The 18467-nt window shown below is 42.3% G+C and overlaps 1 protein-coding gene across 1 annotated transcript; it reads right to left on the bottom strand.

The window, feature by feature from the left end:
- Nucleotides 1–1035: 1035 nt before the first annotated feature.
- Nucleotides 1036–15720, bottom strand: LOC118391009 (14-3-3 protein gamma-1). Its single transcript, XM_035781912.2, has 2 exons — nucleotides 15492–15720; nucleotides 1036–4057 (listed from the first exon to the last, which is right to left on the bottom strand). The coding sequence occupies exons 1-2, from the start codon at nucleotides 15576–15578 to the stop codon at nucleotides 3401–3403; spliced, it is 744 nt and encodes a 247-aa protein (XP_035637805.1). The 5' UTR covers nucleotides 15579–15720; the 3' UTR covers nucleotides 1036–3400.
- Nucleotides 15721–18467: the final 2747 nt, after the last annotated feature.

Genomic DNA, 18467 nt, shown 5'->3' with positions numbered 1-18467 from the left:
AAGAACCCTTTACGTTCCACGTTATATGTTCAACCCTTTCCACAGAGGGTTCTACATGGAACCCAAAGGGGTTCTACCGGGAATCAAAAAGGTTTATCCTATGGGGACAGCCAAAGAACCCTTCGTGTACCTACCTACCTACCTACCTACCTACCTACCTACCTACCTACCTACCTACAGTATCTAGCTATCCATGAACAACTGTACAACTGCATTGACAACAGATGCAACAGAGGTGTTGACAATATATGATAAATATCTCATTATATACTATATAAAATGCACATGTAACTATATTTAGTGTACAATCAATGTATAACTATATCTATCCATCTGTATATCTTCCTTCCTTCCTACCTACCTGTAGTGAACAACAGCTATAACAGTACTACATCTGCCTCGTTGTACTAAAACAGTATCCGTTATATTGCCATGACAAAAATGGGAATCTAAGGAGCCCCGTTGGATTCATCAAGAAGAATTAACAATATTAAGAACACAAAGCAAAACAGCATCAGAAAGTCATCTGAAAAGCTACTGCTGTATATGACGATAGGAATTCAACAACAGCAGCACTGAAATGTGGATAGAAGAGCTTTGTAATATTTGAATGAAGTTGTTATTATCATTGTTATTATTGTTGTTATTATTTTCTCTTGTGCAACCGCTACATTATTCACATTTAAGATAGCAGAAGACAGATGAAAGTAAAAATGGTATAAAAAAAAACCTACAATAATTTTTCATGAGTATTCCTACGTATAAAATCAAACATGGTTCAATCTTGACTATCTCACAGCATCATGTGACATTAAAAGCACAGAAAGGTGACTCAAATAAATGAACTATTTTACAGTGTGATCATTCTACATCTACACTATATGTCACTATGACAAAACCTCCAGACGGTAAGGTCAAAGGTTGAGCTTAACACTGGTGTTTTTTTCCCTCTGTGTTTATTATAATTATTTGGGATCCTCCACCTTTTGTTATGCAAAAGCACAAATACAAGAATTGCATGTCACTATAGCAATGTCCATTACAGATCAATTTATTGTTAACAATCATTGTTTTGGCATAGCGTACTTTCAGCAAATGGAGTAAAGGAAACACAGAGTCAAATAAAATGTCAACAATCCAATATAAAGTATAAATAGAAAATAAATCAGACTGAAGTCTAGTCATTTCATGTTCATATGAATACGTAACATCCACAGTATAGGTTAATAATAATAAAGTCAAGCTACTGTATATAAATACATCACCAGCATGCACAATATTATATTATCGAGAATATTGGAGCAGTTATCGTCTTACACTGAAGAAACAGTTTAATAGGCAAGTGCATTTCTTGACAATTAAAAAAGTTAATTAACACAAAAAGAAAATCCACAAACCTCAAATATGCTTTTAGATTGGGAGAGACTATATGCACATTCCTTGTGCCCAAAACTGTCACGCAGCGAGAGTTGAGTGGGAACAAACGGATTTGGTCCAGTCATTTCAGTCAGGCATCTTAACGAGCTTTTCCCAGCTAGCTACTTTATGCTTGTGGCTACAAACTTCAGACAGAATCTTTTAACTTGTCTGCCAAAGCTGGGACTTGGGAGTGTTCAGAATCATTCTGTTTTTAACGGAAATATTTGTTTCGGTTAAAATCATTACAATAACTGTGCTTTAGTTGTCACCCGGCCTGATATTGGCTAAACTATCTAGCTACTTTCCTCTCCTTACAGCAGGATAGCAGTGGTCAGCAAGTGGGGTGAAGGACACACTGTGCCCCATTGAGCAGTAGACTGTATCACGGTGACATCCAGATGGTTACTATACTACCAATATTACAAGTTATTTCTCGTGTAGGCTGCTATCCTACTCTAAATATAATGAAGTGTGATGAAACAAATAGCTGCCGCCAGCGAAAATATGTTACAGCTGCCTGGTGAAGCAACTGCTGCCCAGTGGGAAGTAACAGTGGGAACTGGGAAGTGCCTCCATACAACACTGTTGCACTGGTCATTCACACCGGCTTGTCGTTACGTTAGCTAATTGGCATGTCACGGTGACATCCGGATGGTGACCAATCTACAAGTTATTTCGTCCGTGGAAATAAAAAACACTTTCTTTTAACTATAACTAGTGCCATGCTGCTGTTGTTGCCAGCTAGCCAGCATAAACTAGCTAGCCGGGAAGGGCTCATCAGGACGGCTGACTGACTGTCAGCACCGAATCCATTCGTCTCCACTCACAGCTGTGTGATATACAGTCATCAGTTTTGGGCACCAGGCGTGTCCATATAGCCCAGGTAATGTGTATTTTGTCCACTGAGTATGTGGTTCCAGTCAACTCAGTGTCATGGATCCAAGATTGTTGTAAACATGAATAAACCGTAATTTAGGACAAAATATTCTGTTGTCTTACAACATCAAATGATCTCCTCTGCACAAATGTTTTGTTGTTGTTGTTTGAGTGATTTTCTGTGTATAGTAGTTTCATATTCTATTAATACCCCTGACAACCTAGGTAAGGGGAGAGTAATAATAATCATCATAATAACCAGGTGCTTGAAAATGTTTATGTATGTATAGCATATCAGCGCAATAGAGGGCTGCACTGACTGTGTATTTACTACTTTAGTTACAGTAATATAGTCTGTGACTGAGTACAAACACATTCCTGACATCATGGGAACAAAACATTGGTTATGTATGTTCAATAATCACAGAGGAGACCTGCTTTCACACAACGATTACCATTACAGGGTGATGCACACCTTTTACATTCCATGTTGGTAAGTCTGAAGTGGTTAGCTAGAGGTACGATACCTATTTCTCCCTCTCTGGAACCTATTTGCAACTCTTTCTTTTTGCGAGGCGATGACATTCAAGTTTTTTTTTTTTGCACAAGCTTCTATCTCCCCTTACGATTTTGAATGCTCCTCCTCCCTCACCACATCAGTTAAATAAGAAGCTCCATTTCATTTAGTGCCTTAAGAACAGTCTTTATGCCAGTATGAGGGTGTCATTTCTAACCAAATAGCCAGACTCTACTTCCTGACTGAATGTTTGAGATACAGAACTTCTTCCTCTTAAGTGGTTTGGCAAATGTCGCAGAGGTAATCAAGAAGGAAGGGGTTCAACTATTTATTTTTTAACGATACTAAAAACTAAAATCATCTCCCTTCCTACTCCTCTTTCATTTTTTTCTTAACTTTTTAAATTTGTGTACAAATGAAGAACTGCAGCTGCGGTAGTATCATCAACGGCAAAAGTGGCTGCCAAAGTTCCACCAGCCAAATCATTTATTTCTAAGAACTGGTTTCATATTTTGTTGTGATTTGTGAGGGAGCGGGGTGTTATGTGTATTGGCTGAAACAGGACACGGGAGTCTCTTTAGGGACTCTCTAGTTGTTGGTCTCACCACCCTCGTCATCCTGCTGGTCGCTGGTCCAGAGTGTCAAGTTGTCTCGTAGCAGCTGCATGATGAGGGTAGAGTCTTTGTAGGAGTCTTCGTTCAGGGTGTCCAGCTCAGCGATGGCGTCATCGAAGGCGGTCTTGGCCAAGTGGCAGGCCTGCTCAGGTGCATTTTGGATCTCGTAGTAGAACACGGAGTAGTTGAGGGCCAGACCCAGGCGGATAGGGTGGGTGGGCTGCATGTGCTCCTTGCTGATCTCATGGGCCTCGCTGTAGGACTTCTCAGAGGACTCCACCACGCCGACCCTCTTCTCGCCCGTGGCCACCTCGGCCAGGTAGCGGTAGTAGTCGCCCTTCATCTTCAGGTAAAACACCTTGCTCTCGTGCTGCGTCTCGTTGCAGTTCTTGATCAGGAAGTTGTCCAGGAGGTTGAGCACGTCCCGACACACGGTCTCCAGCTCCTTCTCGATCTTCTCGCGGTACGCGCGCACCATCTCCATCTTCTTCTCGTTGCCGTCCGCCGAGGTCTTCTGCTCGATGCTGGAGATGACGCGCCAGGACGAGCGCCGCGCCCCTACGACATTCTTATAGGCCACAGAGAGCAGGTTCCTCTCCTCATTGGACAAGGCCTCATTCAACTCTGTCACCTATGAGACAAGGAGGGAGAAAGAGGGACAGCAATGTTTCAGAGTTGCAGTTTACCTTAAAACAGCATTTTAATCTTGTTAATTACTTTTATTGTCAGATTTGAAAATGTTTTTTTTCGTTAGGCCAACATGCAATCATTCATTGATGCCATGTTCTCTGACTTCTGCCAACGTTATGGATAGGAAAGGATACAGTAATGCCATGCCATGTGTTCACTTGCTAGCTGAAATATCCTATTATATTGATATAACCTAAATAGCTATTCACATATCGTCATTCCTGATTCACAACGATCGAGGTCAGAGATGGGCTAACTCCCATGATCTTCTACACCAGTGATCAAGGCATCCAGAGGCTGCAGGCTGGGGTTGGACCACGCCTGCCTGTAGCAGGCTGACATCATCCCCCTGTCCCTGGCTTCTCATTGGCTTTCTCCTGCTCTGAAAGCTTGTTTTGTTTTGTTTCCACAGGCCTGTGTCTGTCTGGCTAGAGGATTTAATCCTTTATACCCCCACGAGAGGAGACCATGCGGTGCCGCACACATCACAGCCATCTTTACATACCTAACCCTCTGCTCTGAATATAAAGCCAGCTACTCTCTGGTTGCAGGTCCCAAATGGCACCCTATTCCATTTTATAGTGCACTACTTTTCACCAGGGCCCAAAGGGCTCTGGTCAAAAGTAGTGCATATGGACGTAGCCTCTGTTTTAGGGCCTAAATTCCCCTCCAATCCCATTCAAAGCAGAGCATGGGGCCCTGGCTGTGGCTGTGGCAGTATAGTTCGCAGCAAGCCCCCTTTGTCTGATGATAGCCCTACTGAATGTGTTGTCTATGGAAAAATAATCTTTCTATTCTTAACCTCCCGAACTAGAGAGATTTTGGTGATATTTAAATACACAAAAATCAGAAAAGCACAGAGCTAAACCCACTTGATTGCTTGCTTGCTTTAAGCCGCTTTGCTCTCTTGGCCCGTTGGCCGAGGGGTCCAGAAAAACGATCTACAGCTAGCTGTTTGATGATGTCAGCTTGGGAGCTCAATGATAGTTTACTGCCAAAGCTAAAAGCATTGCTTTGAAGGTATATATTGTCATTTTCCAGTGCTGTTAGAAAAACGGTTAAACTTAACCCTAAACCTTAACCATCAGCTGCTTATCAACAGATAGTTTGTTAATAGTATGACCATATGTAGAGCATCTACAGATGGATAATCCGGACAATTCGAATAAAGTGTGACACTTTGCTCTACTATATTTCTAATCAGAATCCTCAAAAGTATAACGAGAACAGGGTACTTTTTGAAACTTTTGTTAGCCTGGAGGTTCTCTAAGTCTTTCTCCAGCATAGCACATCCAAGGGGCAGATAGTAACTACACTCCCGGCCCTGCCTTTCCAGTGACGTCTAGGCCGAAATCACTCCTTTCATCTTTCCATGTCAGCTGTCATTTGATTGAGTAGGAGATTGTTCACTATAATTTATTCTCCAATCTTTCTCAGTTCTCTCACTCTCTCTCCTCATCTATTTATCTATCTATAGTCTGGAACATATCCCTTTCCCAGTCCCTTTTTCTGCCTCCCCTAACCAATCAAGAGGGGTTCCACTCTCTCCTCTGACAAATTCTGTACATTACAGCTTACAGTACACGTCCAGAATCAGAGCAAGTAATCTATGAGTCATGGCTCAATCTAATATTCCAAGCCGCTTATGATGATTACAGCCCTCGAATTGAAGAAAAAAAGAGATTACTTTGCTGTCGGTGTTTTCTTCTGCCACACATAAAGCTTACTAAATTGTCCAAGTGGGAGTTGTTATTTTCGTTGCCACATGCTTGGAGCCTTGGACTGGCTATACAAGGAACTTTTTATTCCTGCAAAAATGTAATATATAAAACACCAAGTTCAACTGCTGATACCGCTCACACGCACAGGTGTATCCTCCAACACACAGAAATGTTATCATATAGGAGAACACTGATTTCACCCCTAACTCTTCCATAACACTACAATCCTTCATAGATCAACTTCCTTCAGTGATTCTTCAAAGTCAAAACAACACACAATTTTTTATTTTTTTTTATTTTCTTTTTTCCACCTTTATTTAACCAGGGAGGCCAGTTGAGAACAAGTTCTCATTTACAACTGCGACCTGGCCAAGATAAAGCAAAGCAGTGCGACAAAAACAACACAGAGTTACACATGGAATAAACAAACGTACAGTCAATAACACAATAGAAAAAAATATATATACAATATGTGCGAATGTAATAAGATTAGGGAGGTAAAGGCAACAAATAGGCCATAGTTGCAAAATAATTACAATTTAGCATTGACACTGAAGTGATAAATGTGCAGATGATGATGTGCAAGTAGAGATTCTGGGGTGCAAAAGAGCAAAAGTAAATAACAATATGGGGATGAGGTAGTTGGATGGGCTATTTACAGATGGGATGTGTACAGGTGCAATGATCGGTAAGCTGCTCTGATTATTAAGGTTATGGTTAGGGCTAGGGTAAGTGGCTAGTTACAACCAGCCAATCCCAGCCTTCTGCTCTGGCCAGATGACTGTCTAGTGTCTACCTACTGTAACAGGGAGGGGCCGAACTCTGAAAGGCAAAAAATATCTATCTATCATGCTATCTTCAGTTTCCATGGGAACTGACTGAGAAATCTGCTTTGTTTGGGACAACCAGATGTTCTATCTCTACAGCCCAAGGACAGGATAAGGAGAATGGCCAGTGGAGGTAGTGGATTGGGGTATAGTGTGGTAGTGGGTCAGGGGAAGGATCTGCTAATACACACACACACAGTCCACAAATAGCTATGTCAAAGACAATCCCCTCTATGGGCTAATTCATAGTATCTCACAAGGAATGACCTTTTCGCCCTATCTGTATCCACTGCTAAAACAACAGATCTTCTTCTTAAAATGTTATTTCAATTGATATAACAGTAGAACAGCTAGCATCTCGCTGACACACGCTACAATTTCAATGCTTCCAAGACAATAATGGACACATTATACTACTGACCTTGAGTTACCTTCATATAATGCAACGTGTTGCATCATAAAGCATCATAAATTGAACAATGGCTATATAGATGACCTCTGGACTGGTGTTGTCGTGCTATTACTGAAAAGGTGGGGAAACAGAGAAATGCGCATGACCAACAGAACAAGCACTTGACACTACTTTTCAAACACACACACACCCGCACGCACGCACGCACGCACGCACACACACACACACACACACACACACACACACACACACACACACACACACACACACACACACACACACACACACACACACACACACACACACACACACACACACACACACACACACACACACACACACACACACACACACACACACACACACACCATAAACAGGCCATGGGCTTTGTAAAAACATGGCTGCCTTTATTTCAGCAGCCTGGGGGTGAAACAGAAAGGACTGACGGAAGCTGTGGTGCAGGGATCACAATAGAGCCCTCTGTCTGCCAGCAAAGCTCATCAATCGCCCTGGCTCGCTCGTGACTCATCCCCACACTGGCTGCTGTCAACTCCCAAACATCTGTGTGTGTTAAACGATAACAAAAGCAACAGGAAACCAAAAGATCAATTATTTCTCTCTGATGGCTGTCTACTGTGAATCATGGCTCAGGCCCACTAATGTCTAATGTCTATAGAAGGGAAGGCATGTAGCGGAGGAAGTGAGGTTGGTTAAAGTTGGAAAGGGTGCGGAGTGCCACCACACTCATTTTGTTCCACCTCTGCAACCCATCCTACCTACTTGAAGGCCACACATGGATGCAGAGCTGGGTCATTCCTCAAATCTGGTGCCTTTTGGACCAATATGTTTGACTTTCAAAAAAACATATTTGTCAAACTCAGACACTTAAATCCTAAAAATTATAGGTGGATTGTTTACACAATGATATATTTCCACCCTGTTAGGGACATACAACAAATTCGTATCTACAGTTGAAGTCGGAAGTTTACATACACCTTAGACGAATACATTTAAACTCAGTTTTTCACAATTACTGACATTTAAAAATTCCCTGTCTTAGGTCAGTTAGGATCACCACTTTATTTTAAGAATGTGAAATGTCATCACATTCATCACATTCCCAGGGGGTCAGAAGTTTGCATACACTCAATTAGTATTTGGTAGCATTGCCTTTAAATTGTTTAACTTGGGTTTAACGTTTCGGGTAGCCTTCCACAAGCTTCCCACAATAAGTTGGATGAATTTTGGCCCATTCCTCCTGACAGAGCTGGTGTAACTGAGTCAGGTTTGTAGGCCTCCTTGCTCGCACAAGCTTCTTCAATTATGCCAACAAATGTTCTATAGGGTTGAGGTCAGGGTTTTGTAATGATCACTCCAATACCTTGACTTTGTTGTCCTTAAGGCATTTTGCCACAAATTTGGAATGTGCTTGGGGTCATTGTCCAGTTGGAAGACCCATTTGCGACAAAACTTTAACTTCCTGACTGATGTCTTGATATGTTGCTTCAATATATCCACATACTTTTCTTTCCTCATGATGCCATCTATTTTGTGAAGTGCACCAGTCTCTCCTGCAGCAAGGCACCCCCACAACATGTTGCTGCCACCCCCGTGCTTCACGGTTGGAATGGTGTTCTTCGGCTTGCAAGCCTCCCCCTTTTTCCTCCAATGGTCATTATGCTTTAGGCTTTTTAATGGCGGTTTTGGAGCAGTTGCTTCTTCCTTGCTGAGTGGCCTTTCAGGTTATGTCGATATAGGACTCGTTCTACTGTGGATATAGATACATTTGTACCGGTTTCCTCCAGCATCTTCACAAGGTCCTTTGCTGTTGTTCTGGGATTGATTTGCACTTTTCGCACCAAAGTACGTTCATTTCTAGGAGACAGAACGCGTCTCCTTCCTGCGTGGTCCCATGGTGTTTATACTTGCATACTATTGTTTGTACAGATAAACGTGGTACCTTCAGGCATTTGGAAATTGCTCCCAAGGATGAACCAAATTGTTTGGAGGTCTACAATTTTTTTCTGAGGTCTTGGCTGATTTCTTTTGATTTTCCCATGATGTCATGCAAAGAAGCACTGAGTTTGAAGGTAGGCCTTGAAATACACCCAGAGGTACACCTCCAATTGACTCAAATGATGTCAAATAGCTTATCAGAAGCTTCTAAAGCCATGACATCATTTTCTGGAATTTTCCGAGCTGTTTAAAGGCACAGTCAACTTAGTGTATATAAACTTCTGACCCACTGGAGGTGTGATACAGTGAATTATAAGTGCAATAATCTGTCTTTAAACAATTGGTGGAAAAACTACTTATGACATGCACAAAGTAGATGTCCTAACCGACTTGCCAAAACTATAGTTTGTTAACAATAAATTTGTGGAGTGGTTGAAAAACGAGTTTTAATGACTCCAACCTAAGTGTATGTAAACCTCCGATTTCAACTGTATATACACATAAAATATAAATATATTAGTCATTTATTTAATATATTTTCTAACAACATTTCCACCCTGTTAGGTGGAATCCTAATAATTGTCCATAGCCTAAATTGTCCATGGCTCTGTGGGTGATTGAGATTGAGTTCTCTATCAAACATATTTGTAAAAAAATATACACTTCCATTCAAAAGTTTGCGGTCACTTAGAAATGTCCTTGTTTTTGAAAGAAAAGCAAATTTTTTGTCCATTAAAACAGAAATACAGTGTAGACATTGTTAATGTTGTAAATTACTATTGTAGCTGGAAATGGCAGATTTTTTATGTAATATCTACATAGGCGTAATCGAACCCACAAATTCTTATGCTCCAGATACTCAACTAGTCTAAAGATGGACAGTTTTATTGCTTCTTTAATGAGGACAACAGTTTTCAGCTGTACTAACATAAGTGCTAAAGGGTTTTCTAATGATCAATCAGCCTTTTAAAATACTAAACTTGGATTAGCTAACACAATGTGCCATTGGAACACAGGAGTGATGTTTTCTGATAATGGGCCTCTGTACACTTATGTAGATATTCCATAAAAAATATGCTGTTTCCAGTTACATTAATCATTTAGAACATTAACAATGTCTACACTGTATTTCTGATCAATTTGATGTTAGTTTAATGGACAAAAAAATGTGCTTTTCTTTCAAAAACAAGGAAATTTACAAGTGACCCCAAACTTTTGAACGGTAGTGTATATATTTTATTAATATTAATTTAGCCCAACAGGGTGGACATTTATGAGTGACACAAACAAAATAACTCATGAAATATGGAAAAATATATAAAACAGAGTGTGTATATTTATTTAGCTTTGCCCCGATTTCACACTCAAAGAATTATGACACTTCCTGAACGTTATGTCATTGTGGGAATGGGCTGTTTTCTTAAAGGGGAATTACAACATACTAACAGGGTGGAAAGGGAAATCAGGGACCTTAAATACAATAATAACAAATACAATAATCATGAACATTTTAAGTAGGATTATAAAATAATGTCCCATAGAAGTTGGTTAATAGCACCCGGGGACAATGCGAAAATGCCTACATCCACTAACAACAAAGTGCATGAAATTCCTTTTGAGATCCATATCTTTGTGTTTTTATGGTAAAGGACACATAACTTTATCTTTAAAGCCCTTTGACACAAAATAGAAGGTGATACGAGGTGATATTTCCTGGGGACAGAAAAGGCACCAGATTGTAGGAATGACCCAACTAACACAAGAGTGGGCTCAGTCTACATGTCCCTAGCTCCAGATCTCTTCATCGCTTACACCCCCCACCTCTGTTTCTCTCACCATCTCTCATTCATCCTTCCTGTCATCACTTTCTCCTCATTCCCTTGCACTTCCTCCCTTGCTTTCCCTCTCTCTCTAACTTAAAGTGACATCTCTCCTGCCTACCCTCTCCCTCTATCAGGCTGCAGAGCACAGAGACGACGTGTGCTAGCGCTACCTGACGTCACTAGCTGTGAGAGTGGTGCGAGCGTGGATGGCTGGTTAAGGCAGAGAGAGGGAGAGAGAAAGGGAGAGGAAGAGTGGAAAAGAGAGGGTGTGCTGCTGGCGAAGGGGGATGTGAGGGAGTGTGTGTGTGTGTGTGTGTGTGTGTGTGTGTGTGTGTGTGTGTGTGTGTGTGTGTGTGTGTGTGTGTGTGTGTGTGTGTGTGTGTGTGTGTGTGTGTGTGTGTGTGTGTGTGTGTGTGTGTGTGTGTGTGGAGGGGGAGGGGGAGGGGTGTTTCAGGGAAGGGGGTTGCTTCAAGTAGCTCTTTGTTGTTATATAACCATACATGACTGCAGTTTTTCATAGAAGTTTTTCTCTGTCTCTGTCATTGCTGCTGCGGCAGGCTTATGAAAATACAATGCGTAAAAGGCAAGGAAAAAACATGAGTAAGTTAGTATGTTTTTAAAGCCAGGTCCATGTTGGTAGTGAGGGTGATAACCTGCCCTGCTACAATACAGAGAGTGAGGAGGGTACAGCATTCAAGATATACAGCATCAAGGCGGGATTTACGATTCGACACATTTGAGTAATAGCCTACTGTCATTTATAATCTGGAGAATGTTACCTCTCATTTTAGATCAAGCGGTATGAAATAATACACAAGGTGCCAGTGAAATGAGATGATCACAAAAGCTCTGACAAAGGTTCAGGGGACAGGAAGGGGATTGGGGGATCAGGTAGCTCCCGAGTGGCCCAGTGGTCTAAGACACTGCATCTCAGTGCTAGAGGCGTCAGTACAGACCCTGGTTTGATTCCGGGCTGTATCACTTTGTTCACCATGGTGTTGTCGAATATTGTTCCCAAGTCCGTTGGTGCGTGTGAGAACCTGTGCTCTGTGTTTTGGGCTTTCGTGCCCTTGTGGATTGCGCAGATCATTACGGGTCTCGTCCCGTGTGATAACCATCGCGCGCTAGTGTTATTTATTCTAGGTACTCCTCGCTATTTTGTTTGGGTTTCAACCCTGTTTTTGTTACGTGTTGGTTTGGTCTTCGTCCCCGTGGCTCTACACACGGCACGCCGTAATTTGGATAAAATAAAAAACCTTGTTATGCATTCCTGCACCTGTCTCCCGAATCATTTATACCAGTGTGATAGGTTTGCTCGGGGTAGGCCATCATTGTAAATAAGAATTTGTTCTTAACTGAATTGCCTAGTTAAGTAAATGTTAAATAAAAAAATAAAAAAATAAAAGCTGCCTATTCAGCAGCATGATGGTCTTTATTTTCTAAGACGGTAAAGTAGGACAGTGTCACGCCCTAACCTGAGAGAGTTTTTTATTCTTTATTTTGGTTAGGTCGGTGTGTGACTAGGGTGGGCAATCTAGTGTGCGTATTTCTATGTTGGCCTGGTATATGGTTCCCAATCAGAGGCAGCTGTTTATCGTTGTCTCTGATTGGGGATCATATTTAGGCAGCCATTTCCCCACTGTGTTTTGTGGGATCTTGTTGATAGTTACCTGTGAGCACTCCATAGCTTCACGTGTCATTTGCTCTTTATTGTTTTTTTGTGCGTTTCACGAATGAAAAGATGTGGGACCCATATCACGCTGCGCCTTGGTCCGAGTATGCTTACAACGACGATCGTGACAGACAGGCGCTAAAGGAAACATGACATCACAGGGTGACACTGGATGCAACCCTCCTTCCCGCACTTCTCCCCATTCTCTCTCCCCTAAAGGATGAATGAACTGCTTCACCTCAGATAGAAGCCCAGCATGTGAACCATTTCTGACTCAGATTCTGAGTTATAGTGAGAGGGTTCATTCACCCGACTGATGAATGAAAAACATGTTACATCATCTGCCCAACCACATATGCTTTGCTGCTTTGAATTGAGTAGCTGTTAAAAATCCTTTTTATAACGTTGCATATAACAACACTCAGTGCTTGAATTTGGAAAATTCACGCAGGACATATCTACATATCTACTGCTCTAGTCTAGTTTATTAGGATCCCCATTTGCTACTCTTCCTGGGGTCCTCGCTCTAGTACCACAACCAGAATAATTGCTCTAAAATATCAATACCAGTATTGTAGAAATGTCACCATGGTGAAGGAAAATGTCATTATTGAATGCCGTCCAAGTATACATGCATCACATGCTCTTTTGACACGTTAACGGCCGACTAACTGACTGACTTTAGAGGAGGGATCCTCTGCATGTGGGTAGTGACAACGAAGTAGAATGCCAGCATACCACTACTGACAACCACTCGTCATTTCCCCAGAAAATGTAACTGATGGCCGGGGAATCCCTTGCCGCTGATGCCCAGTGGAGTGGCAGCTAAATCAAAAATCAGTCAGACACACCCTGATACCCACTGCTGCAGCACAGCCAGGACTGGAGCTGGTGTTGGGGGCTGGGTCGGGCTGCATGGGGCTGGAGCTAGGGATGGGGCTGCATCTGCAGGGGAGTCAGGCCGGGCTGGGGATGGGACCGGGGATAAGGATGGGGGTGGACTTCCTCCATCTCTGACTCAGCATCTTTTAGAGGGAGGAGCCAAAGCCCTTCTCCTCTCTGACATTATCACCACCTGGCCCTGAAGCAGCCTGCTTTCCTGAAGAGTATAATTCATGACTAATACTACTGCCAGCTTCTGTAATTAAATCTGTGTCTGTGTTATTACAGTGTACTAAAGTAACCCCTCAACATTATAGTGCACTGTTCAAGGTAATTAATTATACCATGCCTTCTATATGGACTAGTAAGTAGTCTGTGACAGAGCATTATCTCAGAGGTGGATATAGACAGTTTATTTAGGATTTTCTACTTAACGTGGATCGCCTACTATACTCTCTTCTTCTATTCTATTGATGTAATACAGTTTTCCCTGATGCCTATTCTGAGTTTGTAGAGACTGAATATGCTATTGGGTAGATGGTAGGCTACAATAATTGGCATTGGTGTTTTTTGGGGTCAGAATGAGGATGAGAGATAGGCTAGACAGACAACCTCAGTGGATAGATCCCAGGAACACCATACTGGCCTGGCCAGATCATATAATTGGATTAAGCCTCCATATCATATACTTCCTCAGCTATTGTATATACAGTGAGTAGGTGATATCATCAATTACAGAATTCCTGCATTTCTGAATTGTGGGCTATAGATAAATGGGCTGAGTCTGATTCTAAAATGGTGCAATATGGGTACTGCACCTTGGCACACTGCGACACGCCTAGTGCAAGAAACTGCTATGCCTTCCTTTCAAGGGGCTCGAGGAGGACGCAAGTATAAAGCAGTGGATACTATAATGTGTCTTTGAGATTGAATTCAGAACCCTGACCATTCTAACACGTTCTAGTCTGCACATTGAATCCACTGCAATATGACAACCACAGAACGTTCTGGAAGGATTTCTGCTGCCACCCACGTTTCAGGTTCCCAGGATCATATTTTATGGGGATATTGTGTTTATTGCCCAAATCGATATCGGCTACGACACTAACGTTTGCGTTAGGCCTATTCTACACAGGTGGGTAGATTTTATGACATTGTGTGTGTGCGTAAATTGATTTCCTCACAATGATAGATGTGACTAATAATGCATCTTCGCGGGAGATTGTCATGTTTAGGGAACATCATCACAATCAGGGAATGGGACATGCCTATCTCCAACCCTGCTGTCACTCTCATTGCAGTAGCCTACAGTAAACCTAGAGTCGGCTACCAGTAAATTGCTTTCCCTCTGGTGTCTAGCCAAATGTTCATCATTTTATGCGAAGATTCCACTGCCCCTCCATGCCAATTGTATCTGTCCTTTCAATTTAATTCAGTTAGATCAACAATTAAACAAACAGATTTCATCTACAGAGCAAGGTGCTTTTGTCGGTTATTGCCTCCTATCATTACTGCCATGCTGTCTAGCTGATTATAAAGCAACCTAGCAAAAGGCACCGCCCTAAGATCACACAGTCCGCATTCGTTCGCTGTTTTCATCATCTGACAGCGGTATTCCACATTGACAACCCATTTCGGCTATGAGGTAATAATAACTGACCATACATAGCTCAATGTTTCAATAAACATGACCTTTCATATAGATAATGAACGGTGAGCAAATAATCGCTGGATTTAAAAATAAAACAGATCTCGAAAGGTATGGTGAAAGCCTACATGGGCCTTGCCAGTAAAGTTCCAGCAAATGTCACTGGCATGATATATTGGCTTTCCCCCGTCTTATTCCAGTTGAAGGTTTTGACATAATAATGATCTTTCATGGCATGTTTAATACACCAAATACGGAACAATACAATAATCAGGGAACGATCATTGCCATAGGATACACCACAGTTATTCTTTATGTAAGCCTAGCTACATCAAACAAAACAGAAAAAAAATGAAAGTGTAAGTATTAGAAATTGGAGATTATTTATGATTCCTTATAGATACTCAGAAATATGATTTCAAAGCAGAACTTACCGATTTCATGGCTGCTGCCATATCATCATATCTTTCAGCCTGTTCGGCCAGCCTGGCTTTCTGCACCAGTTGCTCGCGATCAACCATTTTAGCTGTCGTTAATACAATGTTATTCTAGAATTGGTAAAGTTTAAATGGTAATATGTCACTCTCAGCAATGCAGTGAACGTTACCAGAGGTCCTCTTGCTGCAGCTGCCGTCTGCTGTCTGCGCGTGCAGACGGGACACCCCCTCCCCCTCCTTACCACTTTCCCTGGATTGCGTCACCACCTGAAAAGGCGTGTCTATGCGAAGTGATGTAACAATCCTTATTGGGAGAACAGTCCGTGCCTGATACCGGTAGCAAATAGGATTTTACCGTTAAAATCAGACGCTATTTACTCTGCGCAGGGTGCTGTGGGAAATGTAGTGGTTTAGGCTGGCATCTTTCATTTTAAACCACCAAACACACTATAATTGAACAATGGTATGCATATAATCAATGAATGTGTTTCTGTCTGTAAAGAGAGAGGGTTATTCTTATACAAATTCTACCACAGAAGGTCTAGTATAGCCTCCAATAGGGCATTTATGGTGGAACATGTAGAGCCTAGGCTACCTTCCCTATTTGAGTCACTTTGCAAAGTAAATGCTATCAAATAGAATAGAATATTGCAGTCATTTATTAGCCTCTATGTTAAGCAGCAGAGTGCAGGCCTGTAGGCTACTGAACACATCCGCCTGTGTTCAGAGAGCTGCCCATGCAGCTTGACCATGTCAGTCAACCAGCCTGGCCATAGCCTGGCCACAGTGAGCAGCTGTTTGGATGAGTGATGCTCTTGGCTCTGGTAATAGCACCAAATGGCTGCTGGGTGGGTCGCCTGGTAATCCAAACAACGCCTGTTCCTCCCTATAGCAGCTTAGATCTCAGAGAGTGACTGGTGAGTGGTGGCAAAGAGTGAGTCCGGTCCTACATACAGACAGACCCTTGCCTCGGCACCTATTGCCTAAAAGCTTGAACCTCAACACTATAGCTAGGACTCTGTGTCAATTCAAGTTTGTATTGTCACGTACACAAGTACAGTGAAATGCCTTTGTTGCTTGCTCTTTCCCAGCAATGCAGTAATCAATATCAGTAGTACTATACAAAACAAATAAAAAACGTATGTAGAACAAAATGGAGAAATAGAAATAAGAACATGAGAAAGTAAGTCAGCTATATAGAGGGTCAGTTGCAGGGTCAATGCCAATACCATATTAACAATGTGCAGGGATTCGACTGGAGTGGTAGGATTAGATACTGTAGGTACTGTATAGGCGTAAGTTGATATACGATAAACAGAGTAGCAGCAGCGTATATGATGATTGTATGTGAGTGTATGTGCATTTGTGTAGAGTCAGTATGAATGTGTGTGCATGTTATGTGTGTGTGAGCAAATTAACTGTGTGTGTGTATGTGTGTAGAGTGTGCATAGAGTGAGTGTGTGTGTGCATATTTTTATAAAATAGAAGGGTCAATGAAGACAATCCATGTAGCCAATATTTTGGCTTTGGGATAGAAGCTGTTAAGGAGCCTGTTGGTGTCAGACTTGCTCTGGTACTGCTTGCCGTGTGGACACAGATGACTGGAGTCTTTAACAATTTCCAGGCCTTACTTTCACACCTCCAGATATAGAGGTTCTGGATAGCAGGGAGCACTTGGCCCTAGTGATGTACTGGGCTGTCCGCATCACCCTCTGTAGCGCCATACAATCGAGGGCGGTGCAGTTGCCATGCCAAGCAATGATCCAGCCAGTCAAGATGCTGTCAATGGTGCAGATGTATAACTTTTGAGGATTTGAGAGCCCATGCCAAATCTTTTCAACATCCTGAGGGTAAAGAGTCGCTATCACACCTCCTTCACGACTGTTTGCATTTGTGAGGACCATTTTAAGTCCTTAGTGATTTTGACACAGAGGAACATGAAGTTTGCGAGCTGCTTCACTGCAGCCCCACTTTCGATGTGGAATTCATGATCAGATCTTTGGTCTTACTGACGTTGAGGGAGAGATTATTGTCCTGCCACCACACTGCCACAACACTGTCCTCCTACCTGTAGACTGCCGTCATGTCGTCCGGAAACTTGATGATGGTGTTGGAGTTGTATGTGGCCACGCAGTGGTGGGTGAACAGGGAGTACAGGAGGGGACTAAGCACACAGTTCTGTGGGGCCCCGTTGTTATGGGTCAGCATGGCAGAGGTGATGTTGCCTACCCTCACCACCTGGGGTTGACCCGTCAGGAAGTCCAGAATCCAGTTGCAGAGGGAGGTATTCAGTTCCAGGGTCCCAAGCTTGGTGACAAGTTTAGAGGGGACAATGGTGTTGAACGCTGAGCTGTAGTCAATTAACAGCATTCTCACATAGGTATTCCTCTTATCTAGGTGGGTAAGGGCAGTGTGGGAATAAAGAACACTATGTGTCACTCTGAAGCTGCTTCAGCATTGTCAGTGCATTAAAATTTGTACAAATAAAATGTTCTGATTTGCAGAAGGTTGAGGATGCCCCTCCCACATCCTCAACCTTCTGCAAATCAGAACATTTTATTTGTACAAATTTTAATGCATCCTTGTATGCTTGCTTGTGGGTAGAGTAGCAGGACTTTATCGGCCCTAGTGACGGAGGAGACGTGTTGATAGAAGTTGGGCATTACATGTCTAAATGACACAAAATTAAACTCACCGGCAACAAGGAAACCTGCCTCTTGGTGCATGTCTTCCTTCTTGTTTATAGCCTCAAACTGTTCGTTAAGTGCCAGCTTATTATTTTTCTGAAAAATAGGTGGAAAATATGCAGCAATCAAGATAACAGCTGAAAACTATCTTGGGAGATAGAAGGGTCGACATTTGACCCTCAGGTACTCCAACATGGGTGAACAATGGGTCGAGACTTCCACTGCGCTTGAGTCAGCATACAATTTTCTGTTGATGAAAAGGCAAACCCTTCCCCCTCTCTATTTC

This window comes from Oncorhynchus keta, chromosome 12, assembly GCF_023373465.1.
Source record: "Oncorhynchus keta strain PuntledgeMale-10-30-2019 chromosome 12, Oket_V2, whole genome shotgun sequence".
In the NCBI taxonomy this organism is placed as follows: Eukaryota; Metazoa; Chordata; class Actinopteri; order Salmoniformes; family Salmonidae; genus Oncorhynchus; species Oncorhynchus keta.
The sequence above is the reverse complement of the archived record's forward strand: the minus strand, read 5'-3'. Positions and strand labels throughout refer to the sequence as shown.